This window comes from Monopterus albus, unplaced genomic scaffold (genome assembly GCF_001952655.1).
Source record: "Monopterus albus unplaced genomic scaffold, M_albus_1.0 scaffold258.1, whole genome shotgun sequence".
In the NCBI taxonomy this organism is placed as follows: Eukaryota; Metazoa; Chordata; class Actinopteri; order Synbranchiformes; family Synbranchidae; genus Monopterus; species Monopterus albus.
Genome location: NW_018128138.1, coordinates 68,701 through 87,637, shown reverse-complemented (window position 1 = coordinate 87,637; position 18,937 = coordinate 68,701). Strand labels below are relative to the sequence as shown.

Genomic DNA, 18,937 nt, shown 5'->3' with positions numbered 1-18,937 from the left:
GGAGGTTGGACACCACTACAGTAAAGCCTGCTAATGCTAACATGCTAACAACTAAGGTTCATTGGCTGCAAGCAAGGCAAAACATTTTTTATATAGCACCTTTTGAAACAATGTTACAAAGTGCTTCACATTAAAAATAAAATGCACATTACACACAATACATGGTTTACAAACAGAGAAAACCTGCAGCTTCTGGTTGTTTTGCTGCAATGACTGACAGAAGGTTAGACTGGCCTAAGTTTAGTCTGGTGTAGGGAGACTGCAACCTGATGGTATGAACCACGGTCTAACTGGACAGGAGACTTGTCCTGGTCTTAAGAAGTCCAGTGTTGCATGGAGCAGTAAGTAAAGGCCTTTTCAGATTGGACGTGGTGGGCGCTGCACCCCACTATTGAACCCATTCATTTCTATGAGTTGCACTGAACAGGCAGACTCTGGCAGATGAGTGGAGTTTCACTGGTTTTAAAGGCTTCCTGCAGTTCTGGAGCTGGGTCAAGGGAATCCTAAAGGAGCTGCAGGGGTTTTTGTGGACATGGTGTGTGACACTAACTAATGACCTCTGATCTTCGCCCTGCAGGTGACCTTGGAGAAGGTTCTGGGTATCACGGCTCCAGGGAACCGAGCGCTGGCCTGCGACCCCCAAACTGGACTGCTGGCTTATCCTGCTGGGTGAGAAACTGATGCTGTGTGTTTTTAAAGTGCATTAAGCTTCAACCCCGTTAGTCTCGCGTGACCACTTGAGGCTTTTTTTTTCTTTGCACAACAAGATGGTTCCAGGGTTCCAAGAATTTTTTAGCAGCCTTGGAGGCAATGGGGTCCAAGGGCACTTTGGGGCATCCAGAGACTCCTTTCTGAAGATTTTTGTAAACTGCATGTCTTGGATGTCTGTGCAAATTCAAAGTCATCCAGGTCGTAGTAAGCAGAAAAAACTTAGAAGAAGAAAGCATCTGGACGTAGTTTTAGGTAGAAGACGTTTCACCTCTCATCCAAGAGGCTTCATCAGTTCTGCCTGACCGGTGGTGAGCAGGAGGTATTCACCCTCCTGGGTGGTGTTTCAGTCCTTCGATGGCCAAGAATGTCCCCTAACGACTAAGGTCGTCTCCATCTGGATTTGGGCTTTCCTCTCAAACGCTGAGGTCACTGCTCTGTGTTGCTGGTACAAACCCGTCAGTGACTAAAAATCTGACACAGCTCGCAGTGATCAATCACAGAGAAATGCTGACATATGTGACCACACAACTGCTGTCGTCAGCCTGACGTCTACTGATCTGATGACAGAGCAGGGTGTCGGTCTGTCTCCTCGCCTGGTGTTGCTGCCATGCAGCTCAGCTGTTTTACTGGAAACAGATGAAAAAGAAGAGATGGAGCCATATCCTGTTGTTCAGGCCTGAATGTGACACATTTACGTGGGTCACATACCAACTTCACAGTCAAACAGAGCAACAAGATGAGTTAAATTTCTATAAGTGAAATCTTTTAACTCTCCAGGAGCCACAGACATGAGCAATGAACAGTGCTCTTTATTGACGTCTAACCATCGATGGAAAACCAGGCACTTCTCTGAAACGTGTGCAGTGACAAGTTCTGCTGTTGGTTGAGAGAAGCCATCACGATTTAGTCTCAGGCTGACAAATGAATAGAAATTAGGTCAGTATCAACTTTGTTCTATACATGGCAAAATAAGAAACAAGTGGCGGAGCAGCCGATCAAAGGTTTAAATGGGCCACTACGGCCGCTGCATCCATAATGCTTCAACAAACCTTGTGTTGTTGCTGAACCACCTTCAGACTGACATTTAACAGAGTTGTCATGTCAAAAGTAGTTTCATCAATAGTTTGTTTTAGTCTTCAGTTTGGGAGTAAAAGTGAAGTCATTGTGGGCAGTTTTTTACTTAAAAGCTCAACAAAGTGTTGGTGCGGACACAGATCAGCTTCACAGGTTGTGATGTTTTCAGTGGCTTCATGCAGACTGGTTCTGGGTCTGACCACTGCACGGCCACAGATTGGGGACTGGCTGGGGACACTGCCTCATCCTCACACAGGCCAGAGGAATGAAGGGAATGTCAGAGGGTGAGACCCAGCAGCCAGTCAGCTGAGAGCTTGAGAGGAGCATGGGCTGCTGATTGGTCAGAGCTGTTCGTTGCTTTGTGTTCAGGTCAGAGGGTTCAGATTCAGTTCAGGGATGAAAAGACGATAAGAGAGGCTGAAGGGAAGTGGGTTAGTGGAGCAGCAGCAGCGGGAGGAGGAGGAGGAGGATGTGGGGGACACAGAGATTCTGAAGGAATGACTGGACATCACCTAACCTCCTCTCCTCATCTGTCCGTGTTCCCTCTCTGGAGGCGTACAAACCCTTCAAGTGCCCATGCTGCTCGTTTTGCTCATTTGATGGAGGCAGGGTTGACAGTCGAGTGCTCATTGTTGAGGGAGAACTGCTTGACTGCAGACTCAGCTGCATTACTCCGTGTGTTGATCTTCACACACACTTGTGTTGGTCTGATGACTCACTGTGTGTTGACTCTGCAGGCTGACCTGCACCAACAAGTCTGATCAGGTCTCAGGTTACTGTGTGCACAGTGATTGTAAGGTACTTCGTGATATGTCTTCCCACATTTCATTGCACCATAATGACCAGTGTGGCTGATCAGAGATAAGACCAACAGCCATAACAGGGGGCCTGGGCCGTCCTGTTACCACTGAGCATATTGAACTGTACCAGTGGCTTCTAGTCAGCAGGTGGGCTGTTGCTCAGGCCCATGTACTGGTGTCTATGGAGTTACTGGACATGCATTCTAGCATAGGTTAATGTAATATATGGAAAGCATTTCTAAATATTTTGAACCTCTGTACTAAATGTTTGTGAGTTCACGTAGACTGAAAGTGTCTGATGAAAAGGAAAAAAGTGTGAACATTCACTGGGTTTTTTTATCACAGTATCAATAAATAACCTGCAGCTCAGTGTGCTTGTGTGTGCAGTGTGTGTTTCTACAGTTGTTTCATCCTGTGTTTGTGCGTGTGCATGTGCACAGGTGTATTGTCGTCCTCCTGAATCCTCGGAAGAACAAACAGCATCACATCTTCAACAGCTCCAGGTGCGACTCCATCAGCCAATCAGCTTTCAGCTGCTGTCCCCGGGCAGCCATCAGTGTTTCCTGTGTAATCATGTGACTGTGTGTGTGTGTGTGTGTGTGTGTGTGTGTGTTTCAGAAAGGCAATCACCACGTTGGCGTTTTCTCCAGATGGGAGATATGTCGTTACAGGAGAGGTGAGTCGAGCTTAGCCAATGAGACGTGTCCTCTTATTTGTCCCATTCATCGAATGCCAAGAAAACATTTAAAAATGCCACAGATCACCAGCGGGACGTCTTCACGTCAGGTTTTACATTCTGCAGAGCTTCACATTTTACAAGGAGAATATTTATATATTTTCACCGTATGTGATGAAAATTACATTAATTATAACAATAATTAATATCAATATAATAAATCCACAAATTATTTCAGCTTGAGCAGAAATATTGTTCACCGGGTTTAATTCCAATTTCCCCAGCAGAGACGTGTTTATGTAATGTTCCAACACTCCTCCTCAGAGCGGCCACATGCCGGCGGTGCGGGTCTGGGACGTGTCGGAGCATGTCCAGGTGTCAGAGCTGCAGGAGCATAAGTACGGCGTGGCGTGTGTGGCGTTTTCTCCAAATGGAAAATACATTGTCAGCGTCGGTTACCAGCACGACATGATGGTCAACGTCTGGAACTGGAAGGTACTGCATTGCTGCAGTTCATGTCAGAGTATGTCTACTGCACATACCACAGAATTTCTTCTGTACTGCTGTAGTACTGCACACCTGAAGTACCATCTGAGAACAGCCTTGACCTGCTGACCTCAGTGCTGATGTCAGGCTGCAGCTGCTTGTGTAAAAGCAATTCCGATCCTGTGGACAAGGGGACGTGTGCTGTCACAAATCTCTGTGACGGTATCAGTACAACCTTCCTCGACCCCCAGGTGCAGTCGGGCTCAGAGGATCCATCATGTTGTGGGCTCTGACCCAGCTTGTCGGGAACCCTCTCAGGTGTTGACCTGCGGTTTTCTGTTGTTATTCTGTTTCTCAGAAAAACGTCGTGGTTGCAGCCAATAAGGTGTCCAGTAAAGTGACAGCCGTCTCCTTCTCAGACGACAGCTCGTACTTTGTTACTGCCGGCAACCGTCACGTCAAGTTTTGGTACCTGGACCATGCCAAAACCTCCAAGGTTCGCCTGTCAGTCACCTGTCAATCACCTGATAATGACTGTGCACTATGATTAATATCATTATTGTCTCTGTGTCCAGGTGAACGCCACTGTTCCCCTGCTGGGACGTTCAGGGTTGCTGGGAGAGCTCAGGAACAACTTCTTCACTGATGTGGCGTGTGGGCGTGGCCGACAAGCTGCCTCTACCTTCTGCATCACCTCCTCTGGTCTGCTGTGTGAGTTCAACAACCGGCGACTCCTTGACAAGTGGGTGGAGCTTCGGGTGAGTGAGAGCACCCATTACCTCAGCACCTCCACCTGTGGGAGGCACGTTTGACCCCCAAAATGCAGTTTGTTTGACAAGCGTGCTCCAAAGGAAGAGGTGGAACTGGGCACGGTACACATAGTGTGATCGCTAACCGTGCTGTGCGAGAACCATCTCGTCTGTTGCACCCTGGTGACCTCAGCACGCCTGGAAGGGGGGGGGGCCTGGGCATGATATGGGGAACTGAGACTAGTGTGAGTAGGCCCTCAGTCTGTTGGTGAGAAGATTTTACTTTTGGTCACATTTGATTTGTGTTAGTCACAAAAACTAAAGATGTTAGTCGAGGTAACATCAGGGACATTTGAATCTTGTTGCTGTGCTGTATCTATATTTAAATCATCAGCATTGTGAGGCTGCAGCTGCCTCCATCTTTGTTACTGTGGTTACAGCTGACACAACAACAAACAGATGTCCGACTGACTGTAACGTTAGCGTCACATCCACGGCACTTCCTGTCCAGTGATCTGACCTGTTCATAACTGGCGCCTGCTGCATGTTCCTCATGCATCTCAGCTACGTTTGTTTCTTCTTGTCTGATTCTCAGTGGGTTGTAGACGAGTTTAGTTCATAAACCCGTTTCTTATGAGAAGAGCTGACGCCAGCTGACAGAGACAGAACGTTACTGGGTGTAAGGTGGTTGACATTGGTGCAGCAGGTCAAGCAGCTACATCAGCGTCTGAACAGGACAGGTTTGGTTTCACTGAGTCCACACATGCTGCAGGTCACCGAGGAAGACTTTAGGATGAAGTACCTCATGTCCATTTGTAATGTTTGTGAAACAAACACAATGATGTAGGAGTCAGACCAGTCTCTCTGCGTTCAGCGTTAAAATGTGTAATAACTGTAGTATCTGACTGTATCTAATGTGAATAGCTCTAATATAAAGTTGTTATGCTTCCTCTCCTGCTTCCTGTGCAGAGAGTCGACTCAGTCTCCGTAAGTCGCCATCTCACCTGGACTCGTCCCTTCATCCTGTGATCACACCTGTGTCAAAATTACAGACTCACTCACATCTGAATAATCTGAATCTTTGTCCTCACTGGCAGAATCAACTGATTTGGACACGCCCACTTTCTCCATCTCACCCCATTGGTCAGTTTCATCCATAACCAGCTCTCCACCTGATTGGCTGAGTGACATCTCCCCCCATTCACCCTGCACTCTCTGATTCACAGAGGACCCTGAACGCAGCATTAATGCTGCTGTATTAATCCTGTAGTACTGTTACTGCAGTACTGACACTTTTAACATTGTAGTACTGTCACCATAGTACTACTACTAGTCCTGCAGTACTGACACTGCCGTACTGCTCCTACACCAGAGCTGACGAGCAGCATCTCAGTGACTGCTACTCGTCTGTGAGTCTTTGCCCACGTTTGTTCTTTTCCTTCATTCATTTTCAGTCTGACACACAGAACCTTGTTCAGTCTGTTCAGATCCTCCAGCTTCACTTTTAACCCTTTCATCAAAGATCTGATGTCTCCTATCACACCTTCTACCATGGTATTTAAGTATATTACAGCTGTGCAGATCTAGAAATGTTTGACCAGAAGAAAATCCACCGTTCAACACCTCAGATTCTGTTAACTTCAGATATGTGTGTTTTTGTTAAGCACATAAATCTTAAGGCACCTGATCTATTATAATTTGAAAGGTTCACTTCATCAGTAACATCAGTCTATCTAAAGAAACAAAGCATGTGGTGATTTTATTAGCTAAAATTCCAGCTTTCCAAAATAAAGTAGGAGGCATTGTTTTCCATCTTTGCTACAGCACAGTTCAGTCAGGGTTAGAGGTCACGGGGGCAGTTCTGGGCCAGAGGTCATGTTTAGCTGACCCTAAAGTCTGATAGTTGGCTGTCAGAAACTGGACAGACTGACAAAGATCACTGCACCACATCCAGAACATTCCTCAGAAACTCACAGCATCAGTCAATCATCAGTCAGTCAGACTTTATTTGTTACAGTACTTTTGTCACAGGTTCACGCATTTCACACTGATATCAAGCAATGTTAACAATAAAAATGATGCGAAAACAATTTGAGATGAATGTACATGATGCACTTTTTAAAAAGGATGAACTTTTAAGAAATATTTTTAGAAAGTTAAATAAAAACCAGTTAAACCAGATAAGACAATGAAAATAAAACATGAGAGAATCAAACATTTTAAACCAAGAAAACAATGAAATAACCGAATAAACAATAAATAACATGCAAAAAATATTCTCATCTGCACTTTGAGCTACTCTCAGATCCACAGCAGAAAAACAAAGTGCTTTGTCCAGAACATGTACACTATGTAGCTGTGATCTTTGCTTGGACCAGTGTTCAATTTAAAGCCACAATTATTTCCTATCTATCAAATCTTGTACTTGGTAGCTTTATGTCTACAGTGCAGTTCAGACACAGGTCACAGAGAAGCAATAGAACCATATCTGAAAACAGGATGAATAAAAACCAGAATAAAATAAATGGAGACTGGACCAGCTTCAGCTCAGCACACATGAACAGAGAGTGGAGCCTAGTGGCCGCTCACCACTATTGGTACTTACTAGCTACATTGAGCTGTATTTTACATTATATCATGTTTACACAATTAAAATGAGAATCCTGCTCTTTCAAATGACAATTTACATTAAAAACAAAGCCTTTTGGCCCTGAAGCCTTCAAACCAGACTAAATGTCCTCACTAGGATAGATGTACTGCAGCACACGCCTCTGTTTATCATGGCGTCCTCAGCAGCCCTCCTGACTCACCTGTCTGCGTCCTCAGACATCTCAGGCCACCTGTTTGTCCGTCTCTGACGAGCTGATCTACTGTGGTTGTTCTGACGGGACAGTTAGAGCTTTCAGCCCCATCAACCTGCACTTCATCTGCACTCTGCCCCGCCCACACTCCCTGGGAGCTGACATCGCCAGCATGGTGCACGCCAGGTAACGCATACACTTGAAAGGTAGCAAAAAGTTATGAGCTAATACTGTAGCAGAGCCATATTTAGCCCACATTTAGAGTCTGTATCATACTCGGAACCAGTTTATTGGATAGGTATTTTTAGGCTTCCAAGATTTCCTTACAGTACTCATTGCCTTCTCCTCCTCCTCCTCCTCAGTCAGCTGTTCTCCTGCAGGCAAGAGGCTCGATATCCAGACACGGTGGCTGTGACCTATGACCCCACCAACCACTGGCTGTCCTGTGTCTACAATGATCATAGTGTTTACATTTGGGATGTCCGAGACCTGCGAGACCACTGCAGGGCGGGAAAACTGTACTCTGCCCTGTACCACTCGTCCTGTGTGTGGAGTGTGGAGGTCAGTGTGTGTTTGTTTGTATCACAGCACAGCAGTCACACAAACACACACCCAGAGGCCGGAGGTCATGGGGCTAAACCATTATTAAACCACAGAAACATGATTCAGCAGCACCTGTCACTGCTACTCCTGCGGTCCCTTCAGCATCACCACTGGGAACAGCAGAGACAGCTAGCATAGCGTAGCAAAAAGACTGGAAACAGGACACAGCTAGCTTAGCTTAGCATACATACTGGAAGCTGGGCAAACTGCTAGCTATTCTTTATAGCTCTGAGGAAAAAAAAAAAAAGAAAAGAGATAAACTAAGAACACAAGAAAACTATCATGAATTGAAGGATGGATTTTGTGTTTTCAGTCACATTTGAATGATTTAGTGATGTTAGGCCGAACGCAGAGGCTTCGAAGCATGTGTCAAGTATTTGGGGCAGCAGAAAGTGAACTTTCATGACAAGGCTTGAATCGTTTAGAAAGTGACATCACTGATGATGCTTGAAACTTCATCTGGGCTGTGGGTTCAAATAGCACTTGATGTGATGTTTGAGATGTAAGGAGTGAGGAAGGGGATCACAAAGTTCATGGGTTTGTAGTGTTGGAGATCATTGCAGTGTGGCTATTCGCATTATATTGCCACGGCTTCAGCACCAAAACATAAGTTATGTCCAGTATGGGAACATTTCAATTCTCTTCAAGATACATATGCTACTATATGTGCTTTTCCTTCAGAGTCTTAGTATCAAAATCATCTGTGTGACTACATGTACAATTGATGGTTGTGTTTTTTGAGTGCAATGTAGCTGGCATTTCATTTTTTTCCCTACTGGACCACATATAAAAGAGTGTAGGCTACCTGTCCCTCAACTGTAGCCTACCACCCCAGGTAGGCTATTTCATCATCATCACCATCACCTTTATTTATTCAGGGAAAGACCAGTTGAGAGCAAGCTCTCATTCTCAGTGGTGCCCTGGCATAGAGATAACATTGTCAAAACAGTAAAACATAAAGGCATGAATCAAATAAAATCTGTATCAAAAATTCAAAATCACAAGACACATCAAAAACAATAAAATATATACACAAAATCAGCATACATAAAATCATATTAAAACAGTGTCCAGATCATCTGTTAAACTCATTTGCATATAAAAGCATAGTACTGCTATTTACTTTGGATCCCAAGGTCACTTTCGGCTTTTCCCGCCACAGCGAACCGTCACACTGACGACTCGCATGTTGACATTTGGCACGTGTTTTACGCTGGATGCCCTTCGTGACGCAACCTGGATTCGAACCCGGGGCACTGCAGGGAGAGCGCTGCGCCTTAACCACTAGCCTTTGGATCCTAGATCATTCAAAAAATAGTGAATAAAGTTGGGCCCAAAATGGGTCCTTGTGGGACTCCTCTAAGAATACCCATAAAATTAGACTTAATCCACTACAACAGCTTGTGATCTGTCACACCAATTACGTGACTTCTTCTCAAATTCAGTATGGCCAAGTTTTTGCAAGAGACTGTTGTGATCCACAGAATCAAAAGCTTTGGATGAAAAGAGCAGTACAATCCAGTTTTCTATCCAAAGCCTGTACAATATCACCAACAACATTTGAGGCCGCTGTCTCAGTGCTGTGTCCCTGACTAAAGCCAGATTGACATGGATTCAAAATACAATTACTAATTGAAAAATTATTTACCTGATTATTAGCAGGCCTCTCCAATACTTTAGGCAGACAGATTTATTTATCTAGTCCTGCATCATGCAAGCAGCCTTTTGTTTTCTTAGCCTGGAGAAATATGTAAAAACAAAACTAAGCCCAAACACACTGTAGCACATACCATTTTTAAATAAAAATGGTGAGTTCCCCTTCCCTCCCCGTCACACAAACATTCCACACGAACACACTGAGCAAATCTTGTTTATGAAGAATAACGGTTATCGCCCTTTTGCCACCTCCCATGTCACAGGATCTGTCATCTCACAGATGGATCAGAGACACTTTACCAGAACAGACTGTGCACGTTTTGTTGATATTAACAATAATTAACAACTTAGAGGACTGGAGACACATTAGGCTGTTCATCTTCCTGAAAGTAAAGGCTTACACAGTGACATGTCGCACACCTGTGAATACGTTTTAGTCAATAAATCCCATTTTACAGAGAGAGGTAATAATATTATAAATGACATGGGATTCGTTTCATATTTTGAAGAAATGTTCTCAGTCTTTAACCTACAGTATAACAAACATGGGTGAGATGTACTTGAGTGTAACAGCGACTGCGGATGTTCCCGTCCATTTTCCCTATTGTGTTCAAATGAAACACTCCAGTTTCAGCAGCACCTCTTGCTGTTCCTTCTGCAGGTGTACCCAGAGTGGGGAGGAGGAAGAGGAAGAGGAGAGGTGCGTCTTCCCCCTGGTTCCTTCCTGTCCTGCTCCTCAGACAGCACCATCAGACTATGGAGCATTGACAGACACAACATCCTGAACAGGAACATCCTGAGCCATGTAGGACATACACGCACATACCCCTCTACATTTACATCACACACACACACACACACACACACACCTGTACAACTGACCACCCGAGCTCTGACCCCCAGGACCTGCAGAAGGTCATTTACGTGGACGACAACATAACCAGCCTGCTGGACACAGACAGCCTCACTGTTGCCAGTGGCAACACAGAGAAAGCGGGGTCATCGGGATGTGAGGGACAGCAGACAGACCAGAGCCGGGCGGGCATCAGGGCCCTGAGAGTCAGTCCTAACGGGCAGCACCTGGCCTCTGGAGACCGCATGGGAGTCCTCAGGTGAGGGTGGGACTGGGTAGTATCCCAGGAGATTTAGATCCCAATACTCAAGAGTAGGCAATGGTAACTGGTTAGGGTGGAGTTAAGGTAAAGGGAATCACATATCTACCATGGATGTACTGAGGAGGACTGGAAACTGGACCAGAGTATGGTGCCTGGTCCATTCCTGTGGAGTTGTTCTGTGGTACAGACTCCAAAACTCTCACTCCTCATGCTTTCAGATCCCAGCCATAAAGCCCAACGACCCTGTTCTGTGCTTGTTGGGTTTGAAAATGGGTGTAAAAGGAGGTTAACTCTTCAGTCAGAGTGGTACTGCTGCTGACGGTTCCTACTGCACTTGTAGTTGGTTATGGTCTGAGTACTGTTTCATACCTGTCTGGAGTCTGTACAGTCAAAACTCTTCTCCATCTTTTGTTTGAATGTCATCTTTGCATTGTTTTTAGATTAGATTAGATTAAACTTTGTCATTACACATGTCCAAGTACAAGGCAACGAAATGCAGTTTAGTATCTAACCAGAAGTGCAATAACAGCAGTGCAGATTGCACAGTATCTACAGTCTGAACTAATTTACCGATGGATATGTACAATTTATAGTTGGATATGTAGGGTAATGTTCGATATACAACAGACTATGGATTCAAATTACAGTAATGGACAGGGTACATTAAGTTTATGGAACACTGGTGCAATGGGATGAGATGGAATGAAACGGTGCAGAATAAGAAGATAAGTTCCATGAGTGAACAGTTCAATGGATGTAAATAGTGCAAAGATAAAAATAAATATACAGTATCAGCATTAGTACAGTGTGCAAATGAATACAGAGCAGTATTCTGTGAGTATGTGCAAATTAACAGATCACCTTAGTGTTACAGGTAATAGAAATGTATTGCATTAGTCCCGGGAGGAGAGATGAGAAGGGGTGAGGTGTGTGTAGTGGTATAGAGGAAGGCAGTGGGGGGGTCAGCGGGGGACAGAATTCAGTAAGGAAACAGCTGTGGGGAAGAAGAAGAAGCTGTTCCTGAGTCTACTGGTTTTGGTCTGGAGGCTCCTGAAGCGCCTCCCAGAGGGCAGGAGGTCAAACAGTTTGAGAGCAGGGTGAGAGGAGCCCTCGGGAATGCTTTTATTGGTGTGATCTGAAGTTGTTGTAGCCTTCTGTGTCTTTGGATGCAAAAGCTTTATTCCACTCCTTATATGATGACTTGTGTTGTAGGATCCATGATCTGGACAGTATGAAGGAGATCCTGAATATTCAGGCTCATGACTCGGAGATCCTGTGCCTCGAGTTCTCCAAACCTGATACAGGTGAGAGGCAGCAGAGAGGTTAACACGATGTACAGTAAGAAAACTGTGGAACACAGTGCATAACACAACATACACACACTCTATATATATCACAAGATGTAAGCACATTTTAAAGTGTAGCACAGTCTACGGTGTGTTGTTCCCTGTGTTTACATACAGTGCACGTATTTGTACAGTGTGGTATCAGTACTGCACTAAAATACTTCTTTCATCACTGTTGTAGATGATGAACAAAACCACACACAGGCATACAGTTGTGTTTTCATTACCTTGGCATTTAATGATTTATGCTGTTGGGATGTATTTGTGTCTCCCTGTGTAAACAGATTCATGTCCCCACAACACACACACATGCACATCAGACGCTAGTAAACCTGTCAGTGATGTTACACATCGACTGTAAAACCAGCAAACTCAACTTTAAGACTCATGTCGACTGTGAAATGAGAGGAAAGTAGAGGCTGTGAATACATACACATTAACGAGCAGTTTAATGGCAGGACAGAGGACACGTCTGCAGCTTGGTGCTGAGACAGAAGATGCCAACTCATCACAACTGAAACACAGTTTCATCCTGATCAGTAACTGTGAATGAATCTGAACAAGTGAATTTGAATTTGTACCAAAACCTTTTCGACATTTAAACAAACACTAAAACATTGGAAACACTACAGGGGGTGATGAACATTTGGTGCCTGACATGTTTCTGTGTGAGACGAAGGACACAATGTGAGTCTGCAGCATCCCCGCGGGCTCATAAATCTCCAACAAACCATGCGTCCTGTGAGTGCACATGATTAAACAGTTTAAACTTCAGATATGAGGTTTTCTACTAATGTTTGTGTTACACAAAGCACTGAAGACAATGACACAACACAGAGAGCCAGACTGGCACAAGAGGCTCTGTGAGGCTGCGCCGTGGTGCTTTGAGCTAAACACTGACAGTCAGTGCAAATTCTCCGTTATCCAGGTCATAGTACACTGAAAACACATAGAAGACAGCATCTGGACGTAGTTTTACGTAGACTACTCTTCCGTTGTAACAACTCTCACCGATACCAGACCATAACGACTGAGTCATTAGAGGACATTGTTGGCAGTCGAAGGCCTGAAAAACCACCCAGGGGGATAAATACCTCCTGCTCACCACCAGTCAGACGGAACTGATGAGAGCTGAGAGCTCTTGGATGAGAGCTGAAACATCTTCTACCTAAAACCAAGTCCAGATGCCTCCTTCCAAGTTTTTTCAGCAGACACTGACAGCATACTAATGTTTAGCAGTTGTACTGTTCACCAGCATGTTAGTATGCTAACACCAGCTAATTAGCGCTGAGCATCAACTGTGTGTGGACATTTATGATATTAAATAGCCTCTGCCTTTCTGTTCTCATGGATTTCCAACCAACCAGCAAACTGTGGCTTGAACACTGAGAACATTTCACGCGCTGTTGTAATGTAATGAACTGAGCAGCCTGTAGGGAGTGCTATAGCACTTTACTCTGCTTCATTTCTTCTGTGTGTGTCAGGTCTCCAGTTATTAGCCACGGCCAGCCGGGACCGTCTGATCCACATCCTGGACGTGTCCCAGGATTACAGTCTGGTCCAGACTCTGGACGAACACTCGTCCTCCATCACAGCTGTCAGATTTGCTGGTCAGTGTCACTCTCTGAGGTTCCATGTAATTAAAAAAACAGCCCTCATGTACAGTTAGAGTAATATACTGAAGTACTGCACATAAGTACAGTTTTGATGTACTCGTAGACTTTACTGGAGTATTTTCTTTTCATGCTGCTGCATCTGCTACAGCTGGTTATTTTATGAAATTTGCATCAAAATGATGTGAAGCTAAAACATGAATCTGTGCTACAAATGAAACAGTCCAACAGTAAAGCTGAACAATTTGTCAATTCATTAATTAGTTGATTGACAGAATGAAAATTCAATGGCTCCAGGTTTCTTGGACACAAGGACTTGCTGCTTTAATTCAGCTTTTTCTCACTATTCTCTTAAGTTTTACAACCAAACATCAAATAAATCAAGGAAATTTTCAGGAGAAGAATCCATAATGAAAATAATCATCAGTTGCAGTTCTGTGCAGAATCATTAAAATGACCTTCATATCATCATAATAATAACAGTAACGGGAGCTGTTTCTCTGCCTCGAGTAAATACTAAATAGTTGAGGTACATTTCTTGACCATGCTTGGATACTTTTACTACAGTAACATTTTGAATGCATTTGTATTTAACAGCATGGTATTAGTACTTTTACTGCAGTAATGGATTTGAACAGTTCATATTAAAGTGTCACCAGGTAAATGTGATAACTCACCTGTGCTGCTGGTGACATCATCATCTGCTTGTGTCCACCAGCCAATGAAGGGAAAGTGAGGATGATCAGCTGTGGAGCCGACAAGAGCGTCTACTTCCGCACCGCTCAGCAGGTGAGAGCCATACCTGAGTGACAACTCTTCCTGAGAGCCAATCACAAGTAAAAGCAGGTGTTGTTCTGCAGCTCTGTGCACAATATGTTTCAGTGTGACCAAAGAGGAGATGTTCAGGTGTGTCAGTGTGAACATGGCGAGGCCACGTCACCTGTTTTCAAATGAGTGCATTCATCTGACATGTTTCATGCATTTAACTGCTGGTGGAAGGTACCTGCATTTACAGTATGTCCATTTTCTGCTTCTTTGTACCTCACTACATTTCAGGGGAAATAGTTTATCTGTACTACATGTATCTAACAGCTGCAACTACCTTTAATTGTTATTGGGAAATGCATTACCTAATAAATGATGATGTTAAGTGATAAAGTCATGAAAATCAGCTCGACCTCTAGCAGCTGCAACATTTAAGTGATGAACCTATGATTATTTTACACAAGGAGTACTTTTACTTATGCTACTTTAGCTATACTCTGATGCTAAAACATTTGCACTTTTACTTCAGTGACAAGTTGAATGTGTGTTCCTGCTCTGTGGGGTCAGTACTTTGACTGTGATGCAGATCAGTGTTGTTGTTTGTTTAACTGTGGAGCTGTGAAGACGTTCGCACACAGCTACGTCGCTGTCCCACAGCCAGGCAAGTCTCAGTGAAAATTGATTTTCATCCACTTACACATAAAAACCAACTGAAGCCAATTGTTATCAGTTGTTTTTCATGGAATCAATGGAAGAAAAAGAAGAAAGTGAAAGAACAAGTGAATGTTTGGAGTTTTTACTGGAATTACAATTATCCATTATCAAAGTAATCATCGGTTATTAAATCAATGCAGCGTCTGACTTCATGTGACCTGAACTCTGTCTTTCTGTCCCAGCTGCTCTGAGGACATGTCACTGACACACGGACTGGAAACACGTCCTAACACCACACTGACTCTGGTCCCTTTGTTCTGCTTTATTCTGCTGGTTTCTGACTTGACACTCAGAACTGTCAGACTCTGAAAATCAAATCAAATGTTATTTGTATAGCGCCAAATCACAACAAAAGTCATTTCAGGACACTTTACAAAGTAAGGTCTAGACCTTACTGTTATCAATATTATTACATAGGGAAAACCCAACAAATCCCCCTTGAGCAAGCACTTGGCGACAGTGGGGAGGAAAAACTCCCTTTAACGGAAGAAACCTCCGACAGACCCCGGCTCTTGGTGGGCGGCCTTCTGCCTCGACCGGTTGGGGTGAGTGGATAGAGGAGAGACAAAAGAAGAAAAGCAACAAGACACAACAATCAAACACTGATCAGGTCGATGTGGCCGGTGACTGCTAGAGCTCCAGAGCCAGAAAGGTACAGGGAGAGAGAGAGAGAGAGGACACACTACGGGAGAGAGAGAGAGGACACACTACGGGAGAGAGAGAGGACACACTACAGGAGAGAGGAGACACAAAGTTAGCGATGTGTAGTGGAAACTGAAAGAAACGTTGCTGCTAACGAAGCAGAAGTCTTTATATGGTGATTTTAGTGGTGGTGGTGATATTGTTAATGGTGACGTGTGATGAACACATGACTGCTCATGAACTGATGCAGTTCAACAGTCTGAAAGTTTATGCAGTTACTGAATTTATGCCAAGGTTAGGAAAAGGTTTTACACAAGATCCCATAATTTCAGTGAAGACAGTGACAATGACAAGGTCCAGAATAACACCCAGTATCATCTGTCACCTGTGCTATCGAAGAGTTTCGGTTCATATCAGTGGGATTCCTGCAGAGAAGCTGTAACTCTATGACAGACACCTCAGTAACTTGCTGTGCTCCTCTTCTTGGCCTCTTCCTGTCGCTGTGTCAGGTGGATGAGGGGCTGGAGTTTACGCGGACTCATCACGTCGTCAGGAAGACCACTCTGTACGACATGGACGTTGAGCCGACCAGGAAGTATGCAGCAGTGGGCTGCCAGGACCGCAGCATCAGGTAAATGCACATACCTGGCTGAGAGTGGAAATTAATAAACCTGTTGCATTACCCAGCATGCACCAGAACCAGGATTACACACCATGATGCTGGTTCCAGTCTGACTATCTGTCTGGACTCGGTGTTTTTGTATCATTTAAAATACAGAAAAGACAGTGTTAACTGTGTGTTTTCTGTGTTGATTTATGTATTCTAAATCTCTCAGTAAGTCTTTTTTTTAAGTTCAGACGATGTGGAAGTCTTTTTTTTACTAAATTTCAGCATCTGCATATAAAATTGGACAGAATATTAAGATTTATAACATTGAATTGTTCACTTTAATCCTTAATCGGAGTGGATACAGCCAAAGAGCCTGTGCTCAGAACAAATACTGTGGATCAGCAGAAGATCTTAGAATAAATGAAATGGATCTGATCTGAGCCACAAAACCAAGATGCTCTGTTGATGTCAACATTTTTCTATTTGATGTTGTACCTTAACAGCTGTTGTAAGGCAAACTCCATTATTGTATTGATTATCACCCCCCTCCCCCACAGGATCTTTAACATCAGTAATGGGAAACAGAAGAAGTTGTACAAAGGCTCTCAGGGAGAGGATGGCACTCCCATTAAGGTTGGTACCGGCCACATTGTCCTGTTGCCAACAGGTGTTGGACAGGTGTTAACCCGTCCTTGTTCTCCTCAGGTGCAGATCGACCCATCAGGTCTCTACATCGCCACATCCTGCTCAGATAAGAGTATCAGTATCTTTGACTTCTACTCTGGAGAGTGTGTGGCCACCATGTTCGGACACTCAGGTCAGTGCAACATGTTACTGCCACAGATGTAAATACACATGTACTGTATGTTTACAGTAGGCACGTCCCATTTGGTTCACTGTGAGTGTGTGTCCAAGCCTCGGACTGGTAGCGTATGCTAGTATGAATGTGCCCCCTCTAATACCTGTGTATGTATGGAACTGTGACCTTTGTCCAGTTTACAGTGACTGTGTGTTCCTCAGAGATCGTCACAGGTCTGAAGTTCAGCAGCGACTGCAGACACCTGGTCACGGTCTCAGGAGACAGGTATGTCCCCGTCCTGTGGTGATGGCCTAGTGACCGTTTACAGGAAGAGCCTGAAATGTCCCACAGTATCTTATGATGAATTTTCGTCCTCCAACCTTGTCACTTTGAGCTCGATGCTCTACATCCCATCTTATTTGCTATTATTTATTGCCCCCTAGGGCAATTGACATCACAATTATTTAACACGATTACTCATTTCTTAGAAAACATCATGCATTTATTGAACTTTAAAAAAAACTTGACTTCAAACAGCGGGGGTTTCTTTAACTTTAAATATCATTCAACAAAGTATTTCATCTGGCTAACTGTGACTGACAGTTCAGAAGACGTTACTTAACCTAGTCCTCTGCATTTATCCTACAACCCAAACAATCACCTGTCATTACCTAAAGAATCTGCTTGGTTCGCCAGTTCAAAGCCACATCCCTCTCGCTGCCTCTCATTTAACACTGCAGACATCTTTTTCCTTCAACTTCTTCATGACAAGCTTGACCAGCTGGCGGTGGATGACAGACGGCAGGCGAAGCTCGAATTACCACTTCTCTGCACGTTTATGCGGGTGTTTTGATCAGCTGTTCTTTTTGACTTTTTACTCACAGAAGTTTTATTGAATATACAGTGATGAGCTTTGCCGCGGACATTTATGACTTATTTCCACCTATCATTGTAACTCTAGATTGTACGATGGTTGATCAGCTGGTAAATCTAGCCCCAGCTGAAAGTGGTGCAGACTGTGAAATGCTTTGTTTTCTTGGTAAAGTGGAGGCAGTCAGAGCCTCTATTACGCCTAGTGCCACTTAATTCATCTCAATCCAGTTCTATTTGCATAGCGCCAAATCACAACAAAAGTCATCTCAGGACACTTTACACAGTAAAGTCTAGACCTTACTGTTATTACTATTATTATAGAGGAAAAGCCCAACAAATCCCCCCTGAGCAGCACTTGGTGAGAGAAGCCCCCCCCAATTTATTATGCCACCCCAGTTGTCAGGTCAAGCAGCTCCCAGCTCAGCTCGCAACCCGCCAATAAAACAAGGACAAGGACAAGAAGAAGAAGAAGTAGAAGAAGAAGAAGAAGAAAAAGAAGACAGACAGACAGACAGACAGACAGAAGGCATGGTAAACGAGCCTGGGAGGACGAATAGTGTGTTACGGATATTAAGGCTAAGGCGGACCGCGTAATATGCGGTCAGGCTGGCGCTGTGCTAAAAGAGTACAATAACTGCTGGCACTATGAAACAAGGCATGCAGCATTCACAAGGTTCAAAGGCGAGGCATGGAAGACAAAGAGCCGAGAGTTGTTAGCTAAACTTTGCCCACAACAAAACACGCTCACACGACCCTCGTCAGCCCAGGAAAGCGCAACACAGGCCAGCTATGAGATTTCAGCTCTAATTGCCAGGAGTGGACGTTCATGTTCTACAGGGGACTTTGTTAAAGAATGCTTATCCATGGCTGCAAAGCCAGTGTGTCCAGCTCAGGCAAAGGCTTT

The 18,937-nt window shown here is 44.2% G+C and overlaps 1 protein-coding gene across 7 annotated transcripts in view; it reads left to right on the top strand.

Annotated features, from left to right (window-relative positions):
• Positions 1 to 18,937, top strand: part of mapkbp1 (mitogen-activated protein kinase binding protein 1) — a 78,719-nt gene that overhangs the window by 4,532 nt on the left and 55,250 nt on the right. For 6 of the 7 annotated variants that reach the window (XM_020621328.1, XM_020621324.1, XM_020621327.1 and 3 more), the window contains exons 2-19: positions 578 to 669; positions 3,026 to 3,088; positions 3,204 to 3,261; positions 3,586 to 3,756; positions 4,106 to 4,243; positions 4,323 to 4,505; positions 5,466 to 5,483; positions 7,323 to 7,483; positions 7,660 to 7,858; positions 10,218 to 10,361; positions 10,460 to 10,668; positions 11,884 to 11,975; positions 13,502 to 13,627; positions 14,349 to 14,419; positions 16,261 to 16,382; positions 16,919 to 16,994; positions 17,067 to 17,178; positions 17,382 to 17,445. In XM_020621328.1, the coding sequence (XP_020476984.1) occupies positions 578 to 669; positions 3,026 to 3,088; positions 3,204 to 3,261; positions 3,586 to 3,756; positions 4,106 to 4,243; positions 4,323 to 4,505; positions 5,466 to 5,483; positions 7,323 to 7,483; positions 7,660 to 7,858; positions 10,218 to 10,361; positions 10,460 to 10,668; positions 11,884 to 11,975; positions 13,502 to 13,627; positions 14,349 to 14,419; positions 16,261 to 16,382; positions 16,919 to 16,994; positions 17,067 to 17,178; positions 17,382 to 17,445 (2,099 nt within the window). The remainder of the gene's footprint in view (positions 1 to 577; positions 670 to 3,025; positions 3,089 to 3,203; positions 3,262 to 3,585; positions 3,757 to 4,105; positions 4,244 to 4,322; positions 4,506 to 5,465; positions 5,484 to 7,322; positions 7,484 to 7,659; positions 7,859 to 10,217; positions 10,362 to 10,459; positions 10,669 to 11,883; positions 11,976 to 13,501; positions 13,628 to 14,348; positions 14,420 to 16,260; positions 16,383 to 16,918; positions 16,995 to 17,066; positions 17,179 to 17,381; positions 17,446 to 18,937) is intronic. The other variant, XM_020621325.1, reaches the window with a different exon arrangement.